Source organism: Vigna unguiculata, chromosome 7 (assembly GCF_004118075.2).
Source record: "Vigna unguiculata cultivar IT97K-499-35 chromosome 7, ASM411807v1, whole genome shotgun sequence".
NCBI lineage: Eukaryota > Viridiplantae > Streptophyta > Magnoliopsida > Fabales > Fabaceae > Vigna > Vigna unguiculata.
Genome location: NC_040285.1, coordinates 36797750 through 36811505, shown reverse-complemented (window position 1 = coordinate 36811505; position 13756 = coordinate 36797750). Strand labels below are relative to the sequence as shown.

Below are 13756 nucleotides of genomic sequence, written 5' to 3'. Positions count from 1 at the left end.
TCGACGTGATATTAAGTGGTTGTCTTATTCAAATTGTATAAGTGATGAATACCTTTTGTCTACTATTCAAAATGGTATTTAATGTTTATCATATTTTTGTAAACACTCATTTATTTTTTATTAGGTTATTAATTGATTACATTTTCTTTTATCTATCATACACTTCACAAATTCACAAATTTATAAAGAGATCACTTTTCACTATAAATATTATCGTATACCACTCATTATTCATTATTGATAAAAAATAATTTACATCTAAAACTCCCGTACAACGAGTAGAAAAACTAGTAGGTGGAAAAAGGTCACTTCAATGCTAAGATGGAAGAGAGTTTAATGTAATTCTATAATTTCTATAATTAGTATTTAAAATATTTATTCCATAACTCTTCTCCCTCAAAACTTAACAACAAAAAAAGAGCATTAATCAGAAGCTTATAAAACAAGCAAGCAATCAAACAAATGTTGTAATTAGTAACATTGCTTTGAGATTCTTCTTTATCTCAAGATATACCAAGGAGGTGATGAAAATCTATCGAGGATATGGCTCAGTAATTGAAGCCTCATTGAGCGAATCTTGATCTGATCTATTGGTGGATTCTCTTGATCTTGTTGTCCCTGAATTAATCTCCCATAACTGCATGTCTGCAATGATTCCAGACATGGCATTCCCATAAAGTGCAGGTGCCATAGGTACTTGCAGACTGAAAGAATGGCTATTCAGCATGGGTACAACGGAAGCCATGGTGGGTCTCGCAGCTGCATTGTCTTGAACACACAGTAACCCAATATGGATGCATCTCATTATTTCACTTTCCGAACCATTGTTTAATGTCGGATCTACAATATCTCTTCTTCTTCCTTCCCTCCAACTTCGCCATGCCTGTATGCATCAATATTTTCACTTAGTAAGCTTCTCAAATTTCATACTTCCAACTCCTAACAACATAAATGGAACAAAATTCCGACTTACAATATGGCGTAGATCGCCCGTTTCCTCTCCATGTTGAATGCTACTAATCTTCTGCCCACTTACAATCTCAAGAATCAATATACCAAAACTAAAAACATCTGACTTCTCTGAAAACTGTCCATGCAATGCATACTCAGGTGCCATATATCCACTGCATCAGAGTGGAGTATGAACAAAACTCAGTTAAACAAAACCATTTTACAATCATCTTCGAATATACGGCAGTTTTCAATTGCTAAACCTGAACATTAATAAGCTAAGTTTTACTACTTACTATGTCCCAACAACTCTCTGTGTATCTTCATGAGTTTGGTCCACAACAAATAACCTTGCCAAGCCAAAATCTGCTATCTTAGGGTTCATCTCTTCGTCTAAGAGAATGTTACCTGCTTTGAGATCACGATGGATAATGCGCAATCGAGAATCTTGATGGAGGTAGAGAATACCTCGAGCAGTACCCGCAATGATTTTGAAGCGCGTATCCCAATCTAATTGTGCTCTCTTGGTTTCATCTGCATTTACACAAACAAGACACATGCATCTTAGGACTATGTAATTAAGCTGAGTGTCAAGCCAATGTCATAACCGACATAGCAGAGGTATGGTCCAATTGAGCAGACATTCAAATTAAACCTACCAAATATGAAATAATCAAGGCTTTTATTTGGAACAAATTCGTAGACAAGTAGCTTTTCTCTTCCTTCCATAGAGAAACCAAGTAGTCTAACTAAATTTCGGTGCTGAAGTTTGGCCACTAAAAGCACCTCATTCTTGAACTCTGCATCTCCCTGTCTAGAATTAGCTGACAACCTTTTGACGGCAATCTCTTGTCCATTGGGTAGCGTACCCTGAAAACATAACAGTCAGGAATGGTAAGTTCTCTGCAACCATATTTTGAACAAGTTATGCTTAACAATTATGTTACCCTGTAAACAGCTCCAAATCCACCCTGTCCAAGTTTATTAGAATCAGAAAAGTCATTTGTAGCATCTCGTATGATGCTAAATCTGATTTGCAATGGCTCAGAAGCGTCAATTCCATCATCACCATCATCATCATCTGGTTCTTCTTTTTGAGCTTCACATAGAGAATGGTTTAAAAATAGTAAGTTTCTCTAAGATGATAAGATAGCAATATCAAAATAAGCTTTTTCTCAATGAACTTATAAAGAATTCAATGCGGTCTAACACTAACTTGCTTTATACATTTTTTAATAAAAATAATTTTTTGACTATTAAATTTTCACAATTTTTTCTTATAATTTTAGGTATCATTTTTTAAGTGATTTTTTATTTTTTATTTTTAATATTTCAAATTCACTTAAAAAATGTCATTTCATATTTTAAGAAAAAATTGTCAAAATTTTAGTCAAAATATCATTCTTCATTTTTTTTCAAAACTGGGCTCTTTTATCTCACACGATTTAATTTTAGGAATCACTCTTTTAACAAACATTATGTATCTATCTTCAAATATTTCGATCAAGTTATGATGTTAGGTTGAGCTGTAGTGTATTTAAATCGGTGCAATAATGCAGAACCATTACATAGAAAACATGTCACGGGAAACCAGAGCTTCCTCTTACTTTCAAACTTTTTCCGTGGCTTCCTCGCTGTTAAACGAATGTAGATAAAAATAAGCACCGCGAAAACAATTACAACAACGGGCACTGTTATGGCGATGATGATAGTTGCGTTGCTCTTTCCTGCACAAATCAGAATCCTCAGAGGGACATTGCAGAAATAAAGAACATAAACATCAACAAATCCAATAACTAATTATTAAGGCCATCTAAACAAGGTTTGTTAAAACTTGTTACTTCATAGATCCTAATTGCTAAAGAAAAACAAAATTTTAAATATTACGAAAACGGGAAACATTTTTTTTCGTATAAATATGGTTGGTTTCATCAAATACAGATGTAACATTTATTGTTTCTTTATAGCACGCAAAAATGATATTTGGATATCTAATTTTCAACACATGTGACAGACATTTATCATTTCTCTCAATTTTTCTTTTTTCATATTGCATTGTATTAGACATAATTTCAAGGAAAAAGATATCTGAAAACACAGAACAGTCTCAACTTCCATCCAACACTTAAAATAATAGTAAATGAAGACACATAAGGGTATATTTGTTAGGGTCTCACAAAATGAGGGGTCTCTGTATCACCAGTCTAGTATCAATATATATATATATATATATATATATATATATATATATATATATATATATATATATATATATATATATATATGGAGGGTGGAAGAAGAAAATGTTTAAATTGTCTAACACAGGTAAAAATGTACATGTCAGGTTAGTTCAGCAGGAGATTAAGATAGTATAAGGAGTAGTACCCGTGGTGGTGGTGGTGGAAGGAGGAGGAGCTGGTGGTACAAATGCTGGATCTCCATAGAACTTAAAGGAAGTTTCGAACCTCATACAACAACTGGGTCTAACAACCCTACCACCTATCTTGTCTTTACAACAATCTATTGGGATACGTTCAATGGACTGAGACAAGCAATCAGCGCACTCTGACTCTTCCAAATCCGGTGTGCACTGAACAAGACCATATATGACCTTAGAACCTGATGATATACCATCTGCAGCATACTTAACACGAGAGTCACCTGATGCAGCTATGGGCATCAGGTTACGCAGCAAGGTGTTGACATCTTCATTGAACTCATCCAAATCCGATGCATTTCTGTCGTTGTTAGCATAAAAAGCAGGTCCAATTTCCATAAGGCCGAATATATTGCGGTCTGAGTAGCGCAGCATGCACTTCTCATCCTCGTACCAACCAATTGCTTCCTTTCGGTTTGGACAACGTTCAGTGAGATTTGCTCTGGAACCGTTCAGGCATGTGCGGCAGTTCTCTGGCTCAACGTCTCCTCTACACAGCCCAATGGCGTACACTTTATCGGTGTTTTCGCCGTTTGTGAAATTGTAGAAACCGTAATCGATTTCTGTATTGGAAATGAGAGTGGACAAAAGGGTGTTGAGGTTGGCGTGGTAGGCGCTGTTGGCTGTGTAGGTTCCATTACCGGTGGTATTATCATCACAGAAGTAGTGGAAGTTTTGTGTAGTGTTAGCTGCTCTAACTTGAGATACGAAATTTGTTATCAGAAGACATAAGAGAAAGTAAAGTAGCCTTCGCCAAAGCTGAGCCATGTTGGATTGTTGATTGTTTTGTGAGGAATAAGAAAAAAAATGGGATGAGATGAGCCTTTTTCAGATAGAATAAGCTTAGTGATTAGGTAGATGAAACTTCCATGGTTACTAGCTCCTTCACCTATCATTGATGTTTTCAAGTTCAGTTTGCCTTCTATGAGTCAAATGCAACACTTTCCATGAAATTTCAAGAATTGATTAATTGAAAGATATCTAATTTTTTGAGCTAAATTAATTACCTTTTTTGCCATTTATATCCTTATTAATTTTAATTATTTTACCTAAATACATTGTAATGTAAAAATTAATTGTAAAATAAAATTATTATAAATATTTTGTTAAAATAAAATAAAAAATATTAGTTTTCTTATGTCTCCTAAACAATTCACCAAATTGAACTTAAAAAAACAGAGAACTTTATAATATATCACCAAAATTGATTAGGAATTCAATTAGAAGTTATCAAATTTATCATAAATTCAAAACTTAATTAAGCATTTTTATTTTATATTTCTCTCTTTTAAAAGTGTTTATAATATTTTTTTTAGACAAGCTCAACTTTGTTCTATAAACTCAATTTTCAACTTTTAATTAACTCTTCAACTCTAAGCTGGTTTAAAAAAAATAAAAAATCAAGGGTACCCAATTTAGTATATTAAGCTCCATTTAATTTCTTCTTCCAATAAGGAGTCGTGTAGAGCCAAAATGCCAATCCATGTTATTCTATTTAAATCTTTATTTCAAATTTTCAAACTTATTTAACTTATTTCTATACAATTACCCAACTAAAACTTTGTGATGGCTAAAATTTCGAGTACCATTGTCTTAGACAATCTTATCCTTCACAACACCCTTTTTGTTCCTGAATTTTCTGTTCAATTCATCTCTATTCATAAATTTCTTAATTCTACTAATTGTTTTATGGTTTTCTCCTAAAATACTTGTCTTATTGTGCAGACAGATACCTTCTAGACAATTGAGAAGCTAGGAAACATCAAGGCTTTATCTCTTAGATAGTTCTCAAGACAGACATAACTTGAGTATATCTGACACAAATATTTCTTTTTCCACATTCTGCTCTCATTAATAATGCTAGTCCTTGAAATTTGTGGCATATGAAACTTGGTCACCCATCTAATAAATCAATAAAACAAGCAAGCTGAGGGAGTGTGTTGGAAGTCCTACATTGACTAGAGATAAGACAATTTCATAGTATATAAAGTGATGTGCAAACCTTACTTTACAAGTTGATTTTGTGAGGTTGAGTTAGACTTAAAACTCACTTCAAGCTCTTCTTTCAACTTTTTAACCTTTCCAAATAATATAAATGAAAACTAAGTGTGTGTTTAGTGTAAAAAGTAAGTAAACATCTTAACTTAATTTGCATCATAATCATGAACCGAGTAAGTCGTAACAACGAACTTTTACAACACTTTATATTATCAACGGCATTATTATACCCATGAAATGGCGAGTTTGTATTTAAATGTAACGAAATATATGAGTGTCAATTTCTTAAATAAAATTCTTTCATAAAAGGCAAGTTTGACGTGTTTAAATAAAAGTTTATTTTTTTTTTGATAACTATACTATTCCTCAGAATGAAGTTTACAAAATTAAAAACAATAAAAGTTTACACACAGAAAGGGGAAAGTTGTCTCCAAAGTTACAACTGAACTTGCTGCAGCATATTTAGAAAAAATTCTTCTGATGATGCAGCTATGTATATGCTAAGTAGAATTGCTTTCAAAACATCTTCTCCTTGGCTCTCAAACAAAAACAGAAAAGGATACAACAAAACAACAGTATGAACGAGACTATATCTGCATAAGTACTTCCTGACGCATCGCGATTATCTGCATAATAAACCAGAATAATCCATTGACGTGAAATATACATCTAAGGGATACGTAATTAAAAAAAAGAATTATACATTTACATTATCATCAGTTAATTAATTTTGTTAATAATAAAAGTTCACAGTCATTTGTTATTAAATTAATTATTTTACGCTATTAATCATCATTAAATTCTAAGTGGAAATGGAAATAAGCATAAAGTTGACAAGTACCTTCTGCGGAAGTGTTAGTAGTGACCATAGAAGGTGGCGAAAATGATGGCGATGGTGAGGGTGAGGGTGATGGTGTATATGCTTGAGCGCCATAGAAGAGAGAGGAAGTTTCATATCTCAGATTGCAACTGGGTCTAACAATTCTAGTTCCTATTTTACTATCGCAACAATTACTGACTTCATTGATGGACTGAAGCAAGCAATTATCGCAGTCTGGTCCAGACAAATCAGGCGTACACTGCACAAGCCCGTAAATGATTTTGTTATCTGGTCCTGTTGCATTTGCTGTTGCATATTTGCTACGAGAGTCTCCTGATGCAGCTTTGCTTCTTAACCCATCAAGCAAGTCCTTTACCACTTTATTGAACTCCTCCGCTTGCGTTGCATTGATTGAACTCCACGCAAAATACGCAGGTCCATTTTCCATAAGACCCAATATTTTGCGGTCTGAGTAGCGCAACATGCACTTCTCATCCTCGTACCAACCAATTACTTCCTTTCGATTTGGACAAACCTCACTGAGATTGCCTCTCGAATGTCCCAGGCAGTTGCGGCATTCATCTGGCTTAACGTCTCCTCTACACAGCCCAATAGCGTACACTTGGTCAGTGTTTTCGCCCTCTGTGAGATTGTAGAAACCATACTCGATTTCTGTATTGGAAGTGATAGTCGACAAAAGGGTGTTGAGGTTGGTCTCATAGGTGCTGTTGGCTGTGTAGTTTCCTCTGTTATTTGTATGATCACAGAAGTAGTGGAAGTTTTGTGTATTGTTATCGGCACTGACTCCAGACATAAAAACTGTTATCAGGAGGAGACAACAGACACAGGAAAATGACCTTAATGCAAGCACAACCATATTGGTTGTTGTCTTCTGGGATTCAGAGCAATAGGATGTTACTGCTAATTTAGAGTATTGTGAGATAAGAATCAGCTTTTATTGGCATAAGATGTGAAGTGATTAATTGGCTGAACCAAATTTCTGTAGTTGCTATAAGACTATTTGGGTACCCAGTATGAAATTTAGTTTTTCTTTTTTCCAAGTGTAGAAACAAGACTCTTTCAATGCAGAGTGCATGGAACCTTGGTGTGAAGTGACCAATATTGGTCTTAACAGGTTTCCAGTAGCAAATTCTTAATTGTTGACTGACCCGAAGAGGACTTAATAACTCCACTTTTCTATTTTTGTTATTTCTTCAATTAAAGCATATAAGTTTGATGATTTTATATATTTTACTTTTTGTGCAGTTTTTTTATTTCCTATTATGAAAAATAGACTGGATATAGGAATCTTGCCTTAACTGCGATTGAAGGTATATAAATGAGTGACTTTCTATTTAATTTCTTCATTGTTATTCCAGGTTAATTAAAAGAGTGTCATGAATTGATGGAATTCATAAAATAAAATAAAATAGTGTAATAATGTATGCACTATACTTGTAATTAATCTGTATCTTCATTGTTGAGTGTTGATTAAGAAGACCGCCATGGCTTGTCCTGGAAATGTCATGGAAGGTCACAAGCAAAATCAAAATCTTGTCAATGGAAAGAATGGATGACAACGATGTTGTGCTTTTTAATTCTTTAAGCATATGTTTATCTAACTTTTTCATGAAAAATGATTTATTAGAAAAACTGGGTATTTATGTTGACTGAGACTAACGGGAGACTCAAGGCAACCACTTCTACTTTTTGTTGTCTTTTTTTCAAATAAAACGCGGTTTTGACGTTTCTCGTATCTTTCATTCAAATATTATCTCTTTTAAGCAATTGCAGAAAATGTTCAAATACTAGTTTATGTACCTTTAGCAAGTATGTGGGATATTTTATAATGTAATGTTAAAATTTTTTATTTTGAAAAGGAATTTTTAATTATTCTTGACAAGTATTCAATTAATAGTATTAGCTACAAAAAGAAATAATATATTTTAGTAATTTTAATATGTTTAAATTTAATAATAATATTAGTTTTAATTATATTTTTCACTACAAGAAAATTTATAAATAGTGACAAATTTTAGTGATCAATAATTATCGATAATTATAGTGATTAATCTAGATACTAATTTACAAAATTAAAAGTTATTGTTTATTAAAATAAAAAATTATAATTGGTTACTAAATTAGTGTTTAAAATTAGTTATCATAATTTTAGCTACCAACAGAAATTATAAACTACTAAAAATTAGATACCTAGATTTTAACTACCAAAATAAATTAATTTTTAGATAAGTCTCTAATTAATTAATAACTAATTTAATAACCGATTATATTTTTGTACTCATGCCCACTGTAGAAACTACTCTAGCTCTATGTAATATTCATTCAACATTGTTATCTGGGCAATTATGTTTGTCAAAATGTTTGTTATATATATCCTATCTGTACAACTTTATTCAGCTTCTTCTCTCTTTACTACCTACATACCGTTACCATTCTGAAACTTAATTTGGCACTAAATATTGAGTTTTTTAAACAACATTTTAAATATGCGTGTAATCAAAATGAGGTTTACAAAATTAAAAACAATAAAAGTTTACGCACACAAAGGTAAAAGATATGTCTACAAAATTACAACTAACTTGCTGCAGTATATTTACTACAAGATTCTTCTGATGATGCAGCTATGTATGCTAAGTAGAAATACTTTCAAAACATCTTCTCCTTGGCTTCCTCACTCAAGCAAAAACAGAAAAGGACGCAACAAAACAACAAAATAACAGTATGGAGACTAGATCTCCACAAGTACTTCCTGACGCATCGCGCTTATCTGCATAATAAACCAGAATAATCCAGTGACGTAAAATATACGTGTAAGGGATATCATATAATTTAAAAAAGAACTATACATTTACGCTATCATGAGTTAATTAATTTTTATAATAATAAAAGTTAATAGTGAATTTTTATTAAATAATAATTATTTTAGAAGGTGGAAATAAGCATAATTTGACAAGTACCTTCTGCGGAAGTGTTAGTAGTGACCATAGAAGGTGGGGAGGATGATGATGATGGTGATGGTGTATATGCTTGAGACCCAAAGAAGGGTGAGGAAGTTTCATATCTCAGATTGCAACTGGGTCTAACAATTCTAGTTCCTATTTTACTATCGCAACAATTTGTGATTTCTTTGATGGACTGAATCAAGCAATTATCGCAGTCGGGTCCAGATAAATCAGGCGTACACTGCACAAGCCCGTAAATGATTTTGTTATCTGGCCCAGTTGCATTTGCTGTAGCATATTTGCTACGAGAGTCTCCTGATGCAGCTTTGCTTCTCAACCCATCAAGCAAGTCCTTTACCACTTTATTGAACTCCTCCGCTTGCGTTGCCTCAATTAAATTCCACGCAAAATACGCAGGTCCAGTTTCCATAAGACCCAATATTTTGCGGTTTGAGTAGCGCAACATGCACTTCTCGTCCTCGTACCAACCAATTGCTTCCTTTCGATTTGGACAAACCTCACTGAGATTGCCTCTCGAATGTCCCAGGCAGTTGCGGCATTCATCTGGCTTAACGTCTCCTCTACACAGCCCAACAGCGTACACTTGGTCAGTGTTTTCGCCCTCTGTGAGATTGTAGAAACCATACTCGATTTCTGTATTGGAAGTGATAGTGGACAAAAGGGTGTTGAGGTTGGTCTCATAGGTGCTGTTGGCCGTGTAGTTTCCTCTATTGTTTGTATGATCACAGAAGTAGTGGAAGTTTTTTGTATTCTTATCGGCACTGACTCCAGACATAAAAATTGTTATCAGGAGGAGACAACAGACACAGAAAAATGACCTTAATGTTAGCACAGCCATTTTGGTTGTCTTCTGGGATTCAGAACAATAGGATGTTACTACTAATTTAGAGTCTTGTGAGATATGAATCAGCTTTTATTGGCTGGCATAGGATGTGAAGTGATTAATTCGCTGAATCAAACTTCTGTGGTTGCTACCTTTATATAACACTATTTGCGTAGCCAGTATGAAATTTAGTTTTTCCTTTTATTTTCCTCCTCTATTTTAATTGTGTTTTTATACTATTGTTCTGGTATCCAACAAAAGTTTGGTGATATTTATCGAGTACAGCTAGAGTGTTAAAATGGGTGAGATCGCATGAGTCAATTCGCCAGTAACGTCGGACTTGGTTAAATTTTTTTTTTTATAAATTTTAATATGAATTGATTTTTTATTAGGTCCACCTAGAATCTGATTCATCTGAATTGAATCTGTGATGAACCTAGTTAGCTCACGAACCCGCAAATAAAGGGTCATGATGTTTTTTGTTAAGTTGGATTTTGTATTTGGGTCACGTTAAGGTTGTTTTTCTTAACTAACACATAAATAATTTGTATCTTTTCTGATTTTGATTTGTATTTGGATTGTATTAAAGTTTATTTAAATTTTAATTAGAATTATAATTTAGTTTTAACAGAAAAAAATAAAAAAATAATATTTTTTTAATTAAATGAGCCCGTGAGCCAACCCGTTTAACCCACCAATCCGTAGTGGGTCGGACATGATTCAAATTTTTTTGACTCGCTAATAATAAGTGGGTCAGATTTGGTTGACTTACTATAAATCGAGCCAGACCGAATTGAATTATCCATTTTGACAGCTCTAAATATAATGAATTTAAATAATAGCCCATTTAAATAATTAAAATATATGTCCCACTTACCTTGTCTGCATAATTTGTATCAAAGCATATAAATAATCTAAACATATTATTTCATATAGCAAAACGTGCTATTGATTTGGATTTTGGAACAAAATCTCAAATATAAATTTTTGTGTTTTTGAAAAATTGAGAATGTTTTCAGAAGATAGTTAAATGATTTTTTTTAAAAATTTATTCTAAAAAAGGAACTAACGGATAAAATATAGATTACACAATTATTTAACAGCATAATTCTACTCAAAATGAGTTTAAAAAAAATGTAAGAAGAAAGACTAAAGCGTACCTAATTGCAGTGAGTTGTGAGAAAGAATGGGTCTCTCTTGATTATTCTGGCATGTAAAAAGTTTAGTATTTTTTCCTCGGAACAATGTATTTTCATACAAGAATTTTGTTTTTTACGTTCAGATGATATTATCTGTCGGTACTCTTTGTTTTCTTTTCTTCTTTATAAATATAAAAATTAATTTTTATTAAAACTATTTTTATTCATATAAAAATTGTCAAAAAATTGTTAAATGGTAATCAACTGTGAAAGTAACTCTCTCCTTTCCCTGGATTCGTTACCAACTATGCGTGGTCCTCCTTTGTTCCTGTGCTGTTTTTTCCTTGCCTCATCACGGAGTTTGATTTCATGGAACACTTATTCCATTAAAAGTGCTCATACTTTTATATTTCTATAAATTTATTTTATTACTATATTATTATGAGAAAAAAGACAACAACAAAAAAAAATTGTCTTAGATAGATATCAGTCAATAACAAATGAGAATGAAAGTTATTTTAAATATAAACTCTAAGTATATAACGAATGTTCAGATGAAAAAAAAGTTTAAGTGAATAATAACAATTTAACTAAAATTGTATCTATTAAAGATATTTATAGTCTCTTGGAATGAATTTGATTCATAAGGGAGTGAAGAAAAATATGCAAAAGAGTGTCCATTAATTATCACTTCCTCCGTCAACTATGAAAGAGTGGCAGTGAAGAAAGAAAGATGAAAAGTCAGGCATTTGAACGATTAGAAAATGAGGGAAAGCAAAGGGAGCACGCCAACCTAAGACAAAACATAAATATTCTTCACAAAATCAATATCTGTGTTATTTAGGTCCCTTTAATTAACTTCTCTAAGATAAAAAGTTTTAGTTGTAAAATCAAGATCTGTGTTAATTATATTGTAAAATAAAAAATATATATATTATACTGTCTAAAGTAATAGGTATTAGTGAGAAATCCAAACACTATTTTATGTGCTCGAAAGTGGTACAAAATTACTCTGATCCGTTTTAATTCAATCCATCTTTGAATCATACCAAAACTGGAATGAAGCAATTTGAAAATCTTAATTCATTCATCATAAAATGAATTAGTCGTCAATTTTTTCACTTTTATAAATTTGTTTTTTGATTTAAAAAATTATAATATTAAAATAATACTTAATCATATAAATAATTTTTTATTTTTTAATTAATTAATTAATATTTATAACAAAATAATTACAAAATATTATTTTATTAAATTATTCTACGATAGATAATTAAATTTAATATATAAATATTAATAATTTAAATTATAATTTCAATGATATTTGTGTCTTTTAAATATTGAAATAAATTAATGAATTTTTTAAACTGTCTTTTATTTTAATTTTAAATTAAAAATAATGAGTACAAGAATTGACGGACCGATCCTTTTTACTACCTACAACCGTCCGTATTTTTAACATACTAATTTTTCCATCCGTGACGTACATAATTTGTTTAGATGTAATATTTTTGGTAGTAACAAGGAGTTTTTGGATATTTAATAATTTATATGATGGAAAAATAATTTAAAGAAAAAATAAAAGTAAAATTTTACAACAATTTTATATTTTATTATATTATTAAAATAAAAAGAAAACAGATTGAAGTGTTTTTTTTTATAATATAATCAATTAAGAATAGTTATAAAACGGCACATTCATAATTAATTATGATGTTTTTTTATTATAACAATAATAAACAATTAAAAATCATATTATTAAGAATAAATAAGTTATTAGTAATTGGTAGTAATTGATCTGTCATATCAACACGGAGTTTGTCCAAGTAAGTCTGGTATATATATAATGTTTAGACGTAGAGTTAGAGTCAATACAGTGAAATTAAATTAACAAATATATTTAATGATTATTATTTTAAAGTATTATGTTCAAATGCCTTTATACCAATTAAGAAACTTTAGAAATCGATCATGAAATAATGGTAAAATAAAAACAAAATTACAAAAATGTTAGAGTGCCTAGAAAGGGGCTTTGTTGCTCATAATTTGAACAGAGTACAGATTCAATCATTTTTTTCCCCAATACTAACAACATACTTTGTTGCTTTATACAATCCGTTTTACTGTAAATAGGAAATTAATGCATGCTTTTAAAGATTAGAACTCTTTGATTTTAAGTTACCCTAATTTCAAAATAAGTCTGTCCTAAACGCTTAATCTATCTCTCTTTGGTTTAGCATAACTCACCTACGCCTTAGAATGATTATGGATTGAATTTTTTAGAATTGAGTCTAAATCTAATAAAATATATAGATTAGATCTATAATTCATATCAATTTTAATTAAATTAAGTAGATTTTAATTTTTTATCCAATTTTGAAGGACTCAAGTTTAACCATATATCTCTTAAATAAATTTATATTTCATTCTATATTATTTATTAGAGATTAATATATTTTCTTTAACAGAAAACAATGAATAAAAAATAAGGTTTTTTCTTTTTCTGTTTCTTGAGATAGTTATTATCAGATTTAATCATTTCACCACACGCGTTTCAAAAGAACAAAGCAAACAAATCTGAATCATAAATAGTGAAGAGGGAAA

At 31.2% G+C, this 13756-nt stretch overlaps 2 protein-coding genes across 2 annotated transcripts; both read right to left on the bottom strand.

Moving 5' to 3' along the window:
* Positions 1–301: 301 nt before the first annotated feature.
* Positions 302–4296, bottom strand: LOC114192243 (putative receptor-like protein kinase At4g00960). The gene is made up of 7 exons (XM_028081902.1): positions 3337–4296; positions 2559–2678; positions 1899–2050; positions 1611–1821; positions 1248–1485; positions 974–1124; positions 302–883 (listed from the first exon to the last, which is right to left on the bottom strand). Exons 1-7 carry the CDS (start codon positions 4154–4156, stop codon positions 533–535), a joined length of 2043 nt encoding a protein of 680 aa, XP_027937703.1. The 5' UTR covers positions 4157–4296; the 3' UTR covers positions 302–532.
* A 1418-nt stretch (positions 4297–5714) lies between these two features.
* Positions 5715–10185, bottom strand: LOC114191427. The gene is made up of 4 exons (XM_028080599.1): positions 9185–10185; positions 8957–8994; positions 6228–7158; positions 5715–6012 (listed from the first exon to the last, which is right to left on the bottom strand). Exons 1-4 carry the CDS (start codon positions 10026–10028, stop codon positions 5903–5905), a joined length of 1923 nt encoding a protein of 640 aa, XP_027936400.1. The 5' UTR covers positions 10029–10185; the 3' UTR covers positions 5715–5902.
* Between the last annotated feature and the right edge of the window lie 3571 nt (positions 10186–13756).

Coding starts and splice junctions, on each gene's coding strand:
- LOC114192243 (XM_028081902.1), bottom strand. CDS start 4,156: ATGGCTCAGCTTTGGCGAAGGCTACTTTACTTTCTCTTATGTCTTCTG. Junction 2,679..3,336: donor TTCCACCACCACCACCACGG/GTACTACTCCTT, acceptor TGATTTGTGCAG/GAAAGAGCAACGCAACTATC. Junction 1,486..1,610: donor CCTTGATTATTTCATATTTG/GTAGGTTTAATT, acceptor GTGTAAATGCAG/ATGAAACCAAGAGAGCACAA.
- LOC114191427 (XM_028080599.1), bottom strand. CDS start 10,028: ATGGCTGTGCTAACATTAAGGTCATTTTTCTGTGTCTGTTGTCTCCTC. Junction 8,995..9,184: donor TACTAACACTTCCGCAGAAG/GTACTTGTCAAA, acceptor TTTATTATGCAG/ATAAGCGCGATGCGTCAGGA. Junction 6,013..6,227: donor TACTAACACTTCCGCAGAAG/GTACTTGTCAAC, acceptor TTTATTATGCAG/ATAATCGCGATGCGTCAGGA.